Source organism: Carassius auratus, chromosome 13, assembly GCF_003368295.1.
Source record: "Carassius auratus strain Wakin chromosome 13, ASM336829v1, whole genome shotgun sequence".
In the NCBI taxonomy this organism is placed as follows: Eukaryota; Metazoa; Chordata; class Actinopteri; order Cypriniformes; family Cyprinidae; genus Carassius; species Carassius auratus.
In genome coordinates, this window is record NC_039255.1 from 13,463,340 (window position 1) to 13,481,830 (window position 18,491).

The following is an 18,491-nucleotide window of genomic DNA, read 5'->3' on the forward strand; positions in this document are numbered from 1 at the left end:
GTTAATTCAGGAACATTCTCTACAGGACTTTTTGTTGAAATGATTGCTACATATTTAATTATTCAGCATCACTATACAATGCCACGACAACTTTTCCACATATTTTGAAATATTAAAGAAGAATTTATACTGGTATGAGGGATGTAATGACCAAAAAAAAATGGTACTTGATGCACTCAAGTACAGGTAAACTGAAGATAACTGAAGCCTTTTGAAATTCATAAATAAATGGTTTGAATTTTTGTCCATTACATAGACCCACACATGTATGTAAACATGACCCTCACACACACTTGTATATACACACACACACACACTCTCACAGGACACTGACCTTATACACAGAGTAAGATTTCAAGCAGATCTGCTGTGTGTCACTCCTCCAGAGAACAACGACCAGCATGAATCTCACGCTGTGGCTGCTGCTCCTCGTTCTCTGTGCTGTCATTATCCCTGCACAGGTGTGTATGGACAATATATACTGATCATTATATAGAATCATTACCTTACAATAAGATTACTGAATTTTTAGCACAAGACATACATTATTCTGAAAATTCTGGATGGAAGAATTGTGATACTATATTATGTTTAGTTTTTCACTTGGTCAAAGACTGTTTGACTGAATATATAGTAATAGCTTTTGTAATTATTCATATTGTCTCATGACTGAATATTAGACTTGAATCACAATCTGTTTTTTAATGAATTAATGTATTTTCTGAGCAAGTTTCTCACCTCTCAATTAGCTGCACAAAGACAAACATGATAAACATGATAAGCATGCTGAACGTGCTAAACATGAGCACCGTGGCAAACATGGGAGGCCTGGTAAACATCATGGAAAGAGAGGCAAAGAAAGATTGGAGAGTAAGTGTTTGAATTTTGGGTTGAAATATAATACATATGCATTTTCTAAACTTCTTTGCAAATGTTCTATTTGGAACAAAAATATCAGGCCTGAAGGCTGAGTTTGGCAGCTCAGATGACTCTGATGAAGACGATGATGCAAACAAGTGGCTATTTGAGCTTCAAAGTCTCACAGGTAGGATTCATTCACAAGGACACACGAAACTGGTCAAAAGTGACTGTAAAAACGTATTTATAAAGTAAAAAAAAAAACAAAAAAAATTCAATTTCAAATAAATGCTGTTCTTTTGAGCTTTCATCAAATAATCAATTAAAAATAGTCACAGTTTCCAAAAAAAAAAAAAAAAAAAAAAAAAAAAACAATAAAAATAAAAATAAAATTAAGAAATTACTTAAGCACCAAATCAGAATATTAGGATGATTTCTGAAAGATCATGTGACACTGAAGACTGGAGTAATGATCCTGAAAGTATACTGTTGCCATTAATGGATTAAACCACATTTTAAAACAGAAAACACTTATTTTAAATTGAAAATATAACAATATTCCTGTTTTTATTGTATTTTCCAAAACCAGCCCAATACACAAACCAAAATACATCGTTATAAACATTGCATCAAATTAAATACAAGTAAACTAAAAGCCAATAAACGTTTCTCCCTTTTGGTTATTCAGGGAAATGCAGTCCAAATCCTTGCCTGAATGGAGGGGTGTGTGATGAAAAGAAAAATAATTTCAAATGCAAATGCCCCAAGCAGTTTGTAGGTAGAAGGTGCGAGAGAGGTATGAGCTCACTTCACACTGTATCATATTTATATACATCACTGAAGTCATTTTGAAAGGCATGATGTTTGTTTTAAGGGAAAAGGGTTTGTAAAAGGGGAACCTGTGGGGCAGGACTTTGTCTTCTGACTTCATCTCCTCCCTATTATAAGTGCAAGTGTATTCCACCCTTTGCACCACCAAACTGCAAAACACGTAAGACGTACAGCACTGAACTCATTCTGTACCAAGCCACTGTTTCTTAACAAACCGACGCTAACATTTCAGATTCTAGAATGATCAGACAAAAAATAAGTTTGTTTAGGCCTACTTGTTGATTCATGATTAATGCCTTTTTGTCTAGTTTCTCCATGTGCTCCAAACCCTTGTCAGAATAATGGCAAATGTGTTGATGAAGACGATGATTTTGAATGCATTTGTCCAGATGGTTTCAGTGGGCAATATTGTCAAGTCAGTGAGTATATAAATACAGAGATGCTGTGTTTCTCACCTTGGATTAATATCTGTGTATAAAGGATTCTGAATTTACAACATATTTCAGAAATGGAATGCATGTTAGCGAAGAAGACAACCATTCGTTTTTTTTTTTTTTTTTTGTGCTTTATACATAAATAATGACTAGAAAATGTTAAATGCAATCTGTTACTACATACATCATACGTTTTTACCAATGAATATGATTTTTATTGGGTCATTCCAATTGAACCATGAATCTTAACTTTATTTTTACACAATGTCATGAGGTTTTCAGAGGTTCTTTCTGTAATTCTGTTTCTTTTTTATGATTTTCTTGTGACATGAGAACAACATGACCATACAATCATAGTGCACTGTGACTTTATCCTCAGACCCTGATGACTGCTATGAGGGCGATGGACAGTCATACAGAGGGAAGGTGTCCGAGACAGAAGAAGGGGATGAGTGTCTCGACTGGAACTCTGAGTTTCTTCTGGATAAAGGATCTTTTCCTGCAGCGGCATTTGAATCTAGTGGAGGCCTGGGACCGCATAACTTCTGCAGGTAAAAAAAAAAAACACATGTGGACAAAAAGCCTATATATTTAATTATTGACTTAGAAGTAGTGCATTCTTTGTTTTACATTTGTCAAAATCCTAAAACTTTGTCAATTTACAGATTTAATTTTGACTCAGACTTTTGGACTCCATCATATGTGCAAACATGCAAAAAAAAAAAAAAAAAAAAAAAAAAACACTTACACACCTGAGCTTGAGCTGCAATGGACTCATAAATCATAGTAACCCCCAACTCAACTGAAAATCCTACACCTTTCTGTATTACAGAAACCCTGATGGAGATAAGAAGCCATGGTGCTTTGTAAAGAAGAACAGAAGACTTCGATGGGATTACTGTGATGTTAGAAAATGTCCCACGCCTGGTAAGATTGATGATTAAGACACAGTGTGGTTTATAATATGATACTTTAAAGTTGAGAGCTCTAACTCAACAACAGATGACCCAGCAGATGTATTTAATTGCATGAACTAACTTCACTAAACCTGCATTAAATTTCAGTTTTGCCACAAATTATTCACATGCTGCAATTATTCTTCAGCAACCACTACCAGAAAAATGGTGTCCACCACAGCTGAAGCTCAACCCACCACAATTGCATTCACAGACAGTATTCCACCAAAAGTAACTACTCTTCAACCAACAATACCATCTACAACAGGTAAGACTTGTCTGGCAAAATTGATGACAATTGATGATTGCATTAGTATATAATCCAGTTGTGTTCCATTGAAAGTTTAAACCAAAAGCTGTGAAGTTTTAATAACAGTCACTGATATTAATGGTCATTCTAAATGTAATAGTTTGTTCTTTTGAATTTAATTTGCTGAGAGACGGTTCAAGAGTACTTATATTTCCATTAGCACTAGGACTTTTCACAGTTTGTATCACTCCAGTTGTCTATGTAAGAGTGAATGGAGTTTTCACTTACCCTTTCTGCAGGTAGGTTGTGATGAACAGCGTTGGGGAAAGTTACTTTTTAAAGTAATGCATTACAATATTGAATTACTCAAAGTAAATTATTGCATTAATTTTGTACTTTTAAATGTTCTACGTTATTTTTGCCTTACTTTTTCTCATGTTTTTTACGGAAAAAAGTTATCTTTTTGGCAAATGTACCAAAAAGTAAAATTAAAAATCCTCAGGCTGAAGGAAATGTAAACTCATGTCTGTACTGTGGAGGGAGCAGCTCAAAATTTGCATGAAGAATAGAATGTGGGAGAAGTTCAGCACTCTTCAGCAATATTTTATTTTATTTAATTTTATTTATTTGCTTATTGGTATGGTTGAATTGGATAATCGCAGGTCAGCATCGAAGACATTTGTTTAAAAAATGGGATTTAATAGATAAAGGATATTTTTGTTAACATTTATTTATTTAGCATTACTAAACCTGCATTAAATTTCAGTTTTGCCACAAATTCAGACTGTAATTCACATTGCTGCAATTATTCTTCAGTAACCCCTACCAGAGAAATGGTGTCCACCACAGCTGACGCTCAACCCACCACAATTGCATTCACAGACAGTATTCCACCAATAGTAACTACTCTTCAACCAACCATACCATCTACAACAGGTAAGACTTGTCTGGCAAAATTGATGACGACTGATGATTGCATTAGTTTATATTTGAACAAATTTTAAAAGTCTAGGAATTATACACTTGACGACTTTGTAATTAGTTACAGAGAAAACTGTACATCATGACTGTGGATCGCACACAATCAGACTTTCAAGTCTGTATCCATAATCACAGCCTGTATCCATAATACTATTCTATATCTTTGAAATTGGTTAACTCCAACTGCCCAAAAAACACCAGAACGTCCTCCAGTCCTCCAGTCCTCCAGACTGCAAATCAGGACAAAAGTCATGTAGTGTATTCCAGCCTTAATTGCCAATATTATGTCTAAAATTTAAGTTACTTAATATTAATGTCTTCTTTATTGAAAACCAGATGGTAGCATAACCCCAGAGAGCACCAGTTCAGCCCAAATAGCCACTACTCCTGTCCCGACAACCCCATTACCTACGATCGACGCTTCAACAAAGAGCTTTCTTACCTGTGGAAAACCTAATCCGAAAAAACAACTTAACCGGATTTATGGGGGTCTTAAAGCTATTCCTGGAGCCCATCCATGGCAAGTATCCGTACAGGTGAAGCCTAAAGGATCCACCCAACAGTACAGACACATCTGTGGAGGCACCCTTATCAAGCCTTGTTGGGTGCTGACTGCTGCCCATTGTATGTAAGTATGGCCTTTAGTATACAGTATTAAAGAACATAATGGACACAGAATAATAAAGACACAAGACATGATTAAGATTTGGGGTAGTATAGCCTAATGGTTAGATATGGAATGGTATCTCTAGTAAGATTTGAATCTTACATGCAGTTATAATTATTATTATGTGTACATTTTAATCAAGGCAATATGTTTACTGTCTGGTTTGATTTTCGGATGGTATATGTGTGTTTTCTCTAAATCACACAGAAGGTGAGGATTGTGTAAACTCATCACAACATTTCTTTTTCAATCCATGATCACTGTAAACTGGTTCGGTTTATATTTCACCACATTTAACTAAATTAATCTGAAAATGTAATATTAAATTTGACTTCTTATGCATTATTTTATTAATCTTCCATGATTCTTTTAATAATCTGGAAAAAAAATATCCTAACAATATTTCACATTAAAACCAAAATTAACCATAGCTTGGTTTTATTTTCTTTTTATGTGTGTACAGTAATAAAATAAATGACTACAGAGTTATATTGGGGGGACTAAATCTGATACAAAAGGAGCAAACAGATCAGACCGTACTGGTGGAGGACACCATCATCCATGAGAAGTTCAAGGAAACCGCTGACACCGTCTACAATGATATTGGTGAGCAACATAGACATACTTGCACAAACGGATTCTAATTATATTCACTGCTATAGATTGATGTGTGCATGTGTGTGTTTGTTTTTTGATATTTATTTTTGTTTGGAATCAGATTCTAGTGTTATCTTTAAGTAATCTAATCAGGCTTTTATTTTGAAGTGCATCTTTTTACTTTTCATAGCTGTGGAAAAAACTGACCATCACCTTATAGCATTTTGAGCGTTAGCCATTTTTAGTGGAAATGATGTAGTGTACACTGCAATTAAGTAGTGTACAACTGATCAGACAATACATATTTCTTGTGGTGCAGCTCTATTAAAACTGAAAGTTACTAATGGAGAATGTGCAAAGGAAACTCAGTTTGTGAAGGCCGCCTGCTTGCCCAATGAACCTTTTGCAGATGGAACAGAATGCAGCATTTCTGGATGGGGAGCCACAGAGACGTGTATGTATCCGTATGTCTATTTCTGAATTTGTGTTGAAGGTTCATCAATGAAAGGACTGAATCTGTTCTCTTTTCTTTCCTGTCCATAGCAGAGTATGGCTCTATGCATTTGCTTGATGCACAGGTTTTGCTGATTTCTCAGGAGGTTTGTTCAAGCAGTAAAGTATATCCTTCTCTGCTGGATGATGGCATGTTTTGCGCTGGTTATCTCAAGGGAGGAGTGGACTCCTGTCAGGTGTGTCCTAATTCTAACTGTATAATGTTGTTTACTAATATTAAAAGCCGATGGTTCTGCTGTAAAAAATAATGATATTAACATTCAACTCTCTTTCTGGAAGGGTGACTCTGGTGGGCCTTTAACCTGTATGAGAAATCAAACACACTATATCTATGGTATAGTGAGCTGGGGAGATGGCTGTGGGGAGAAGAACAAGCCTGGTGTCTATACCAGAGTCCTTAAATATTTGGATTGGATCAATAAAAAAATTGGTGGGACACAGTAGCATGTCCATGAAAGATTAGCCACAGCCAGTGTTTTCTGTTGTGTAGTCTGATCTACCGGTAATGCTTTATACACATTAGCATTGTAGAGTCTTCGGGAATAAATGTGTCTCAGTTTTCACATACAATTAAGCATTACAACTGTTTACAACATTGGTAATAATAATAATAAAAATGTCTTGAGCTTCAAAACATCATATCAGAATGATTTCTGAAGGACCATGTGGAGACTGAAGACTGGTGTAATGATGCTGAAATTGTACCTTTGCCATCACTGGAATTTTTTTTTTTTTTTAAGATGTATTAAAATAGAAAATTGTAAAATGTTAATAATATTTCACAATATTACTGTTTTACTGTAGTTTTGTCAAATAAATGTAGCCTTGGTGAGCATAAGAGTGTTCTTTCAAAATCATTAAAAGTTCTTGATGAGCCCAATGCTTTGAAAGATAGTGTACTTATGTCATGCATATGTATTTGCATATATATTATTCCACCATGTTGAAGTGCTGAAATTCTTCTAACTGTTTATAAATGAAATCATATTTGTTGGAGGTTTGCAGTGCAGTTGTTTCAACTATTGAGCTACAAAAATTAAATATTGTTCATAACTTTTTATTTTTACATCTGTAAATACAAACTAAAAAAACTAATCTACACAAAGTCAGAGTGGAATCAAACAACCCTGTGCTAGGGAGGTCTACTTTATCTTCTAAATGCTACAATATGCATTTAAATATGAGGTATTTGTTTCAAAGATGATTAAGATCGACAGATTTTTATAGGCTTTGAGTTTGTCCCCTGAAGATCGTGACCTGGACAAAGAGCCAGGTGTAGAGAGTCTGTAAATGTCCCAGCACAGAATGAGTACAGCGGTGTCATGGTATCCACCCCAAAAAATGTCACCAGACCTCCAGGAAAGCTGCAGAAGATTCCTATCCGATGGAAGCAGGTAGAAATGGGCAACGGATGAGCAGTACCTCCATGCCAGGCATTGTAGTCTCCGTCAAAATACTCCAGACACCAAGATTCAGCATGCCGGCCCAACCAGCAGTCCTCCTTTTGGCCTTTTCTTGAGATGGATGGGTAGGTGAGACCCAGTTCCCAATAGATCTTTCCACTCACATCTATCTCCCAGTAATGGAGACCAGAATCCCAGCGCTGGGTGCTCAAGACGTTAAGGGTGGTGTCAAAACGTCCGTCATGCTCAGGGACATCTTGCCATACATCTGTGAAAGTGACACAGTCCCCTTCAGAAGAAACGATCAGCTTGGGATGGGCAGTGGAAGGGTCCAGGACCGCTTCTGAGGAATCTGCAAAATGAACATAGGTTCAAAGACTAACTGTTTACACAGAATTCGTTCATTTACATTCCACTGTGTTACTTTTTCTATTGTTTTTGTGCATGACAAGGCGTGTCTCACTACCTTGCATTATTTCCCTCATTTCACAGCCTATGGGTTGCGTTTTTTTTTTTTTTTTCAAAGCAAAAAACAAAAGGGATTCTGTGTGAATGCCCCCCTCATGGTTTATTGAAAGAATAGGGAGCTCTACTGTAATTTGTTTGTCAGTGATCTAAAAAAAAGTAACATTCATTTGCTGCAAATTGTTCATGCAAAAGATCAACAATTTATTACTGTGCTATTGACAGTTACTCACAGCTCTTCAGCAGCCTCTTAGCAATTGGGATCTGTGAGCGGATAAACAGTAGTAAATTGTTGGTGAGGCCCAGTAGCTGATCTGACTTGGCCTCATCAAGTTTTATGAGACCTGGATCTGTCACTGTTAACAATTCCAGCACCCTGCCAACAGAAAGTATGTCAGCTCACAGAGAACACCTGCCCTCTATATAAAAGGCTGATGGTTATATTGAGATTAAGGTTAGTAACTGTAGGATTTAAGAAAAAGATGATTATTCTTCTTCAGTCATTTCCATTATTCTTCGTCAGTCTTCAGTGTCACATGATCATTCTAATATGCTGATTTAATGCTCGATAAACATTATCGTTATTATTAATTTTGAAAAGAGTATTTCTGTGGAAACCTTGATAAATGTTTTAAAATCAGGATTCTTTTGGATGAAGAGAACATTTAAAAATAGCTGTTATTTGAAATCTAAATATTTTTGTCGTATTTTGCCATCCAGCTTTAGGATGAAAACAGTCTTTAATTTAATAATGTTTGTTCCAGTAAGCTAAACGGTGTTCATAAAAGCAAGAGAAAATCTAAACATGAACTGGATGCTGGCGTACATGATCTCTACAACAATAACGCCTCTGCAGATGAGTCATTCAGATTTCATTCTTTCTAAAGCATGCCTGACATGTTGACAAAACAATATCTCTTAAGTGCGGTTCTAAATATACATACCTGTCCTCATACATTGTGACCTATGAAAGAGAGACACAGAAATGTATAGTGAGAATGTATTTTGATGCAGGGATTGTAAGTTTCAATATGTATTGTTGGTCATTTCATTTATTGATCTGTTTATGGTATTTTTATGTAATGACAGCCCATACCATCCATAGTAGATTTAGGTACAACATGTATAAACAAAAAGAGTTCATGACAAAACAGCTGTCTTACCAATTGTTCTTCTTATAAAAGGCTCACCCTGTCACCAAGCTGTATTTCACTGTCCATCATCCCTTCATTCAGCTGAACCTCAATGTCTCTGAGGAGGACGCCGTTTGTCTCAATGAGATTGTCCAGCGCTCGAACCGCAGCCGTCTCCTCCATCTCCAGGAAGGACAGAGAGATCCTACAGTCCTCCTCCAGAACTCTCCGCATCTCTTCATACTTCTTCATTATCCTTTCTCTCATCGCAGAGGACTTTGACTGAGGAAGATGAGGAAATGGTCAGACTCAATCGGGTAATTCATTAAAATACAGATTATTTGAATTTCTTTTTCTTAAGTCAATTTGTATTGCTTTTGAAAAAAGTCTCTAAGGATGCATTTATTTGATACAAATGCAATAGAAATTTGTTAAAGTTTTATATTTTAATATATTTTTAATTTGCACTTTATTCCTGTAATGTCAAATTAGTTTTACTCCAGTCTTCAGTGTCACATGATCCTTCAGAAGTAATATACTGATTTTGTTCTTAGTGTTTGTTGCTTAATATTTTTGTAAAAACCATGGTACATTTTTCCTGATTCTTTATTGAATGAACAACATTTATTTAAAACAGAATTTGGAACAATACAAAAAAAAAAAAAAAAAAAAAAAAAAAAACATCATAAATTACAGTCACTTTTGATCAATAATGGACACTTGTTGAATAAAATAATAAATGTCTTTCTAAATAAATGAATGAATAAATAAATAAATAAATAAATAAATAAATAAATAAATAAAGTAAAAATTCTCATACTGACCCCAAACTTTTCAACACTGGTGTGAATACAGACTTTAAAAAGGCCATATACTTACTGTACATAACTATCTTAAAATAAAACATGTAAATAATATACTTTAAAAAAGGTGGTTTAAGACTTACATTGGAAACGTTTTCATTTAGAAATTGCAAGCAAATGTAACAAATAATTTCAGAGAAATTACTATAAGTATTAAAGTAGAAAGACTGTAATATAGTTTTGTCTTGTAAAACATATACTAAATAATAACATTTTTTTGTAGTACAGTATATTTAAAGAAACATAGCTTGATTTTGCATGCTAGACTCACTTTGATTTCATTTTGCTTGCCATTCAGTTTCTTCAGTCTGCATCTGATCACTTCCCTTTGTCTCATGAGATGATTCTGGTTATTTTTTTGCATGTCTCATTGAAGAGGAAAAAAAAACCCTGCATGAGAATTCAGGCAAACTTTGAATTTGTAGGATTTAAAAAGAGAGAACAAAACTTACCTGACACTGAGCTTTCACGCCACCTTGCTAGACTGAGTTGTTAGACTGAGAGACAGTCCTTATGTTGCTTTCACAAATCCTTAGGGGGTAATTTGCAACTATGTAGATATTCCAGCAGGCGAGATTTTAAGGAGCTCATGCTTCACTAATAGTGAAAGCAGATCACATGCGTGGGTCACAGTGGCACGATCCTGCCAGAGATAAATGGCATTCACCTTGACTTGTCGCTGTGTTGCATCTGTCACTGCTGTGACAGGACACTCACATACCACTTCCTCTCCAGGCCATTTTTAGAGGTGGTATTTAAAGAAGTGGATAGTGAGACATTGACCCATGCGGATTCATAACAATACGACTCTGTAATACAGTCTGTGTATATATTTTCTACAATGTGGCTATTAATGTTACTAACAGTGAAACAACGTACAAATGTATTCTGGGAAATGCAGGAATGAGAAGGTCAGTTACAGCCTTCATGAAGTAGCATGCAGGACGGCCTACGATTCAGAGTAGTGACGTGAAGACAACAGTGGACAGAGTGAACAGAAGAATAAAAACGTAAAATTGAACACAAATAGTAAAAATCTTTAACTTTCACCTCCAGCTCACGGATGTTTCCACCAGATGGCAGCAGAGCATGCACAAGGCTGGAAATCTGTGAAGAATCAGACGATTTGCTACTTGTTACAAGATTTATGACACAAAATAGTACTCATGAAGATGATGCTAAAGATTTTGACAAAGATGATGTCATACTGACAATCCATGATACATAAAACCATCCCTGAACTCTAACAATCTGTAAAATATTCTGCATTGCTCAGTTTATACAATAGTATTGTGCACATATACATTCATGCATTCATTTTTCAAATTGATAATTAGTTTGATACACTTAAAAGTGTAAAAATAACTAAATAAATAAATTATACAATTTGCTTTCCTTTCTCAGTAGTACCATTTGTTCGTACAGTAGTATAATGTACACAAAAAAAAAAAATATGCAATAGTAACATAAGTTTGCACAGTTAGATTTGGATGAAACAAACAAACAGACAAATAGTTGTTTGCATTCCTTTCTCAATACTGTCATTAGTTTGCACAATAGTACATTGAACACATATATTTAAGTAAATAAATATTTATTAGTTATTAATAGTTTGTACAATAGTCTGCTTTCTTTCGTGTATTGTATCATTAATTCATACGTATTATACAAATACATTTATAAAAATGTATTCAATAAATAATATTTTAAATACATACAATGTAAGATCCTGGTTAAAAATTAGGAACAAATAGGAAATATGAATATGAAAAAATAAATACATTTAATTTAGTTTTTTTTTTTTTTTTTTTTTTTGGATACCATTGATCTTTTGCACTATATTAGAAATTTGAGCCTATGTTATATCTCATTTTATATTAGTTCTCTATAGATTTTATCCCGTTTAGATTTTCATTAAGCGTACTGACAGGCAATGTTCCCTATAAGTGCTGTTTTTCCAATAAACTCTATAATATATATATATATATATATATATATATATATATATATATATATATATATATATATATATATATATATATATATATATATATATATATATATATTATAATAAAATCTGAACAGTTATATAATATAATAATATAACATAATATAATTATGAAATAAAAAAAATAAGCAGGTATTGCTCATTAATAGCCTTTTGAGGTTAATTATTTATTAGGTTTATAATATAATATAATATGAAAACAAACTGAAGTGTTTAAACTGAACATGCACGCTCGCATCTTAGAGGAAACATGCTGACTGTCATTTAACAACAACATTGCAGTACATCTGGCAGTCTAAAGCACATAATACAAACACAAATAAAGTATGATCTGGCATGTCTTTTGTGATCTTCCTTTGTTCTTGCCTTGCTCCCTGTGTAACAATAAAGCACAGACAGCTTCACGTGTGCTCTAATAAAAGCAGGCCTGAGCACATTACTGGACTCAAGAGGTGGATTGGGAAGACCACTGTGATCCATAATCCACCTTTCATCAGAATTTCCTGTAGAAATAAAGTCCCTTAATTTCTCCATTCCCCACCATTATACAGCAAAACCTTGACCCCACCGTTACCTCCCCTCCGGTCCTTCCTTTAAACCACTGTCTATTAGGCAGCTCAGATTAAATCCCTGCTGTTGGACTTTAATAAGAGTATATTTGATCCTGTATTTTAACCTTGTTATCCAATATCCTGTCCCATATTCCTCTGAGTGCGTGCTATAGGCTGATTTAAATACAGAAAGGGTGGTTAACCTGCAGCCCACATGAAGAAAGCAGGTCTTTAAAACTTTTTTACTTTTATATTTAAGGCACAAATGGGTCATAATATAGGCAAAAAAACTAATCCATATAAATGAATAAAGAATTGTGATTTCTGCATTTATTTCCATACTATTTAAACCAGCATCAGCCAATATTATCAGTTCCTTGAGAAACAGAAGCTATTGAATCATGTAAAAGTATACAAATTGTATTGGTGGCCAAGGACATGGAATGTCATACAGTAGGCTATGTGTCCCTTTATCTGTAAACTGTAACTGTTGCACTTGACACCTATTTAAGTTTGGCAGAGGACAGTTCATGAAATATGTAGTGTTTAGTTGTGCTTGGGAGAGGTTGAGTGCTTTGTAAACCTCTTAGGGTTGTATCAATAAAGAAAAGGTCCTTACTGACTGTAACCACACCGGCTTACTCTTTTAGACACCTTTTCTACAGTAAGTGTCACATCCACATTTGAAGCCTGAAACTGAAATGTGCAGACAACTACTAAAACAACATTGGTTTCACATTTAGGAAAATTAGACTGTTAAGTCAAAACTAGAGGTTGTAAAATGTAACCTATGTTTTTGTTTCGGCTAACATAAAACAGCTAAATGCGGAATGCAATCTTGAAACAGAAAACTGGAGCAGGACTAGGGGGTTGCTGGATGGGCTGAAATGTTATTTAGATGATACCCCTGCATTAAAGCAAGGGGAAGCTGTGTTGAGTTTCTCATTGACAGGCAGCAGCAGGGCTCACTGCGATAAGGAAATAAGGCTAATGTTACCTGATCTGGTATAATGTGAACCAATTACTACTCCATTGCACTTCATTACCAAACAGTAATAGGGCCAGGGTGAGCCACACTATATGAGCAGCCGGGGGAAAATTGAGTGGTTATTGATAATATGATAAAAAGTGATAGAGAGAGAGGCCTCTCAAACAAATTATTGAATTGTACAGTGAGGCTACAGTGAGATCAGACAGACCTATCTATCTATCTATCTATCTGTCTGTCTGTCTATCTATCTATCTATCTATCTATCTATCTATCTATCTATCTATCTATCTATCTATCTATCTATCTATCTATCTATCTATCTATCTATCTATCTATCTATCTATCTATCTATCTATCTATCTATCTATCTATCTATCTATCTATCTATCTATCTATCTATCTATCCATCCATCCATCCATCCATCTCTCTGTCTCTTGACTGTCTATCTGTTGTGAACAGTTTTTGTACACACATGGTCATATTACCATTACAAAATGCTATTTCATATCTTCAGATTGCTTTTATCAGAATATTCACTCACGCAACCTTAAAAAAAAAAGAAAGAGGGAGAAGAATGAATCAAACCAATCGCTGTCTAAGCACATTTTCAATCATTCACGGTAATCAGGTTGTGTTTACCGGAACGGGGACCGTTTTAATGTATTATTAAAAACTTAAATGGAGTTTAGGCCCGGAAAAAAATGCTCATATGAAATGGTGTGCAAACAGTGTTGAAAGATTTCAATCGTTATTTGGACAGGCGTCAGACTGGTGAAAGGAAAATTAGCATTGAGACTGTCTTCTGTTGATAAGAGTCTTTGTCGACAGGAATACCAAGAGGTGTGAGTGACACTCGGGCTTTGGCTTCACAAACACACTCAAGTGCTTGGTAAATGTAAGAGGAACACATGTTAGAGGAACGATCCCACTGTGCCAAATATGAGATGCTATAGAAAGAATATTTTATAAAATACAATATCAAATATGAAATAAAAGGCTTTGTTTCTTCTTTGTTACCATTCCTCTGAATTTTTCTTTTACGGTCCAAATCGTTCCCTGTCAAAATAAAGAGAAAAATGTAAGCCAATTAATTTATCCAATGTTCTCTGTCTCACCACCATAAACATGTATTACAAGGTACCTCTTCTAGTAATATTAATAATACACTAAAGAAGTAAAAAGATTACTGTCGTGCACAAAATTTAAGAGGCATTAAAGTTCCGGTTAAATTAATCATCAGGATCTAAATATGCAATATATTGAATAAACGCTTCATTGATCAAAACTGTTTTGAAACAACTTATCGGACGCACAATCTTAAGCCACAATTTAAAGATCATTTTGCTTTCATCTGCTGTCTGTGTTCCGCTGAGAAACCTCAAACATGATAAGCATTCAATTTTCAATAGCTGCTTTGGCGCTACAGTAATCGCAAAGTGGATATTAATCAGTCCTATTTATCTATAGAAAAGTGTGTGTGCATGCGGGTCTGGCTCTAGGTCATTTTTTCATCCTCAATAGAAAGCTGGAATGGCGGTCTCATTTTCATTCCTAAATGCCTCTTTCGGGCCAGACTGAATCCTAGAAATGAACACCGTTAGCACTCCCAGTCTTACTCGGCAGAAATATGCAGTGGTAATTTGTGTCCGTGATGGTATGTGGAGTAAGAACATTAGCTGTGAAAGCTCAGATTGCAACCTTTAAAAAAAAAACTTGTTTAAAATGCTAAACTAACAGTTAGATTATAGGGTGGTGGCTGCTCAGCTGTTAAAGATCTGCTCTAATAATCCAAAGGTCACAGGGTCAACCCCAAGAAAGTTTGATTCACCAACTAGAGAGCTACTGTTAGCATTTGTGCAAACCACATGATCTTTTTTCTTGAACTGTTTCTCAGTGTACTGTAAATCTGGGATTTTTTTTAGCTAAACAAGAACTGGGACCTAAAATTCCTTTCATGTTACACTCATCAAAATAATCTTGCTTACAATTTCAGCTAATAGGTTAAATGTGTCAAAGAAATCCATTGCCATTTAATTAGTGATTTACAATGAAACTAAAGGCTCTTTATTAAAGGCTTTTCAGAGAGTTCAGAGGCAATTCCACAGTTGCATTGTGGAAACTGTTGACAAAAAATTTGCAAATGTCCAGGAGCAATTGTATTATTTCAAAATTTGTATGTATTTATTTGCGTATTATTGGATTATGTTGGCTTTATATTGGAACAAGAGTTTTACAAAAGAAATGAAACATTTCCTTGGGTCATTTGCATCTTTATATAAGTATAGATATATATAGGGTTCTAGATCTCTCTCCATGTTCTTGGGCTTCACTTGAAGTCCTGTGTGCAGTACAACTGCTCAACATCCATGACAAACAGTCTTTGTATGGAGACTAACATGACACCCAATGTGGAGGAGGTAAGCTTCCTAAAGTTAAACGCATCACTTAGCTCATTTTAAAAGGCTTTGAACAGAAAGACATTAACCTGGAATATATGCGGGCCTCTTCCTCCAGCTTAATCCAGTATTTAATTAGAGCGGGTCAAGAGCTGGGGTCGCGTGCCTGGCTGATCGTTGCTTAAAACTTGTCCGCTGCACAAAGAAAGTACTAATAGGAAGCAACCACAGGGATAACTGCAGATCTTCGCATAACCCTATCACAGGTTATCCTTGCAGAAAGTGAACGGTGAGAGCAGAACACACAGAGAGATATGCTGCTCTAATGTTGTGAACTGCGTTAGATGAGTGGAGAGATGAAGGAAATTACAAGAGTTAGACAGTTCAAGATGGTGTACACAGCACGTTTAAATTATGAATTACTATTAATAAAATAACTTGTATTGATGTTTTACTGTGCATCCAGTTGAGAACGTGAGAATCAGATGTAATTAGTCTGCATGTAAGTCAATAAATGTTCTTTAGATAGGAACAATTATAGCAAAATTTTGTTTAGATATGAACACATATTAATTTGCTCATTAAGCTACTTTTAAAATCAAATTCAGTGGCATTGACAATTTGTGCTTCTGTCACACAGCCACTAGAGGACAGAAGTTGAATGCAAAATTCCACATATTTTTTCTCTACTTGAGAATATCCTTGAACTGTCTGCTTAACACCAAGTCAAGGGATAGGACTGGATTTACAGTAAATAAGTTGGTTACAGCAAAACCCTATTGAAATAATTTCATTATTCTAATTTTAGACAAACGGCTCAAAATATGTTTTGAATAAATCAGACATGAATGATCCAAGTTGCTGAGATAAATCAGCTTTCTCTGTGATAGGTTTCTTGCCCAGAATAAACACATTTATTTGATAATTAGTCCAGTGACAATTGTGTAATTCTATGCATTATTTTTGTGATTATTGGATTGTCACCAAGTAAAGCAGTATTGCACTTGCAATGCAAATGCAAAGTAATTAATAATTACAATATTTTTGGTTAGCACTCTTGACCTCGTTGCTGGAAAAACTCTTCAGCCTGAACAGCATAAGAAAATAAGAATTTACATAATTTACATAACAGACACTCGTGTTTTAGGCTTTTTTTCTAGGCAGAATTCAGTCTGCTCCCTTGAATGTAATTTCATGTTGATTACATGTTGAATTTCGTGTCTGAAATTAGAATCTCACTAATCAACTGCAACAAAAGAAAACTAGGAAAATATTATTTCACTGATGAGACCATTGTGCTGTGTTACTCTTTCTGTTCAGAGTTTGTGGACATTGCTTTTGATTCATTTAAAGGTCATTCCTGTGCTGACAGGCAGATTCCCCTGGATATAATGATTACTTCTACTGGACACCATTCCCAAACTGGTCATCTTGAGCGGAAGCAGATCTCAAGAGCGTTGTCTCCGAGCATATCTTAGAGGGACAAGAGTGCGCCGCCGAGACAGGGACAGGTCTGTTCCACTCCCAGCTCTTAACAAGCATAGTAATACATCAGTCAAAAGCAATAATTTTACAATTAATGAAATTCCAATTTGCCTTCAGAGCATTTCGCATGACATTTTCCACATTGCAAGAGCGCTTTGATAAAGTTTTTAAAATGCAAAAATGCATGGCAGAGGCTAAAGACCAGCCTGGGTGTCAATGTGTCTGCCAGAGGACTATGGTATTTAATTTTTATCACCACTCGCCCAAGGCAAAGAAAGCCTGAATGTTAACATTGGCACCATTTTCATTATCACCATATGATTATGGATTTTACTGTGTTTAGCTGATAATACAACCAGGAGCTCACCTTAAAAGAATTTGCTGGGAGCCTCCATTTCCACCCAAATGAAATTTTCATTTGACAAACAAGTACAATTAGACTGCTCCTCTTGTTCAGCGTCAGTCTGTTTTCTGATTGAACTTAGACCAATTTGCCGAGGCTAAATGAGTTTGAATAATTTACATTCTGAATGTCTCGGGGACATTAGCTTTTGGAGTGCTAAGTGGTTTTTGAAGTTGCTGATGATTAGATGTCATCCTCTGTCTGCGTACCTGCACATTTTTGCAGCCTACTTCAAAGTTAAGGAGTGAAAAAACTATATACCTTGAAGTACAATGACAAGTTAAAAGTGAATTTTTTCTCCCTCTCTCTGTTTTGGGCCAATTCCGTTAGGCGGAGAGAAAATTACTTTAATATGTGTGTAATGCACTTCGTTAGCTTTAATGCACTTTGCCTTTTTTGCCTTATTACAAACATTTAATATTTGGTACAATAAGAGGATTTGTTTCTGTCAAATTCGTATAACTAATAAAACCGAATCGGTTAATTGAACTAAAACATTTACTAATTGCGATTTAAAAAATTAAACAGCGAGCAGGTGCGTAATTTCCCGAAAATTCATGAAGGGATTGTTTTACAGATATGGCCTAATAAATTCCACGAATCCACAGTTTCTCCTCAAGTGCTAATTTCACATGTACTGAAAGCTGTATAAACAATCTGAGTCGTATTTATTACATACATTATGGAAAACGACTCGCCTTCCGA

At 35.1% G+C, this 18,491-nt stretch overlaps 2 protein-coding genes across 3 annotated transcripts; one reads left to right on the top strand and one right to left on the bottom strand.

Moving 5' to 3' along the window:
* Window positions 1-321: 321 nt before the first annotated feature.
* Window positions 322-6,795, top strand: LOC113112732 (hyaluronan-binding protein 2-like). Its single transcript, XM_026278524.1, has 15 exons — window positions 322-461; window positions 750-870; window positions 959-1,045; window positions 1,547-1,654; window positions 1,733-1,849; window positions 1,998-2,108; window positions 2,503-2,674; window positions 2,956-3,050; window positions 3,228-3,347; window positions 4,146-4,265; window positions 4,647-4,938; window positions 5,441-5,583; window positions 5,894-6,028; window positions 6,118-6,263; window positions 6,367-6,795. The coding sequence occupies exons 1-15, from the start codon at window positions 402-404 to the stop codon at window positions 6,529-6,531; spliced, it is 1,992 nt and encodes a 663-aa protein (XP_026134309.1). The 5' UTR covers window positions 322-401; the 3' UTR covers window positions 6,532-6,795.
* Window positions 6,796-7,141: 346 nt separating this feature from the next.
* On the bottom strand, window positions 7,142-10,650 carry LOC113112739 (E3 ubiquitin-protein ligase TRIM39-like). 2 transcript variants are annotated; one of them, XM_026278568.1, is made up of 6 exons: window positions 10,404-10,650; window positions 10,223-10,317; window positions 9,146-9,370; window positions 8,900-8,919; window positions 8,189-8,331; window positions 7,142-7,842 (listed from the first exon to the last, which is right to left on the bottom strand). In XM_026278568.1, the coding sequence occupies exons 2-6, from the start codon at window positions 10,313-10,315 to the stop codon at window positions 7,292-7,294; spliced, it is 1,032 nt and encodes a 343-aa protein (XP_026134353.1). In that variant the 5' UTR covers window positions 10,316-10,317; window positions 10,404-10,650; the 3' UTR covers window positions 7,142-7,291. The 2 variants fall into 2 exon arrangements, with proteins under 2 accessions (XP_026134353.1, XP_026134355.1); XM_026278570.1 differs by lacking the exon at window positions 10,404-10,650 and having other exon boundaries at window positions 10,223-10,393.
* Between the last annotated feature and the right edge of the window lie 7,841 nt (window positions 10,651-18,491).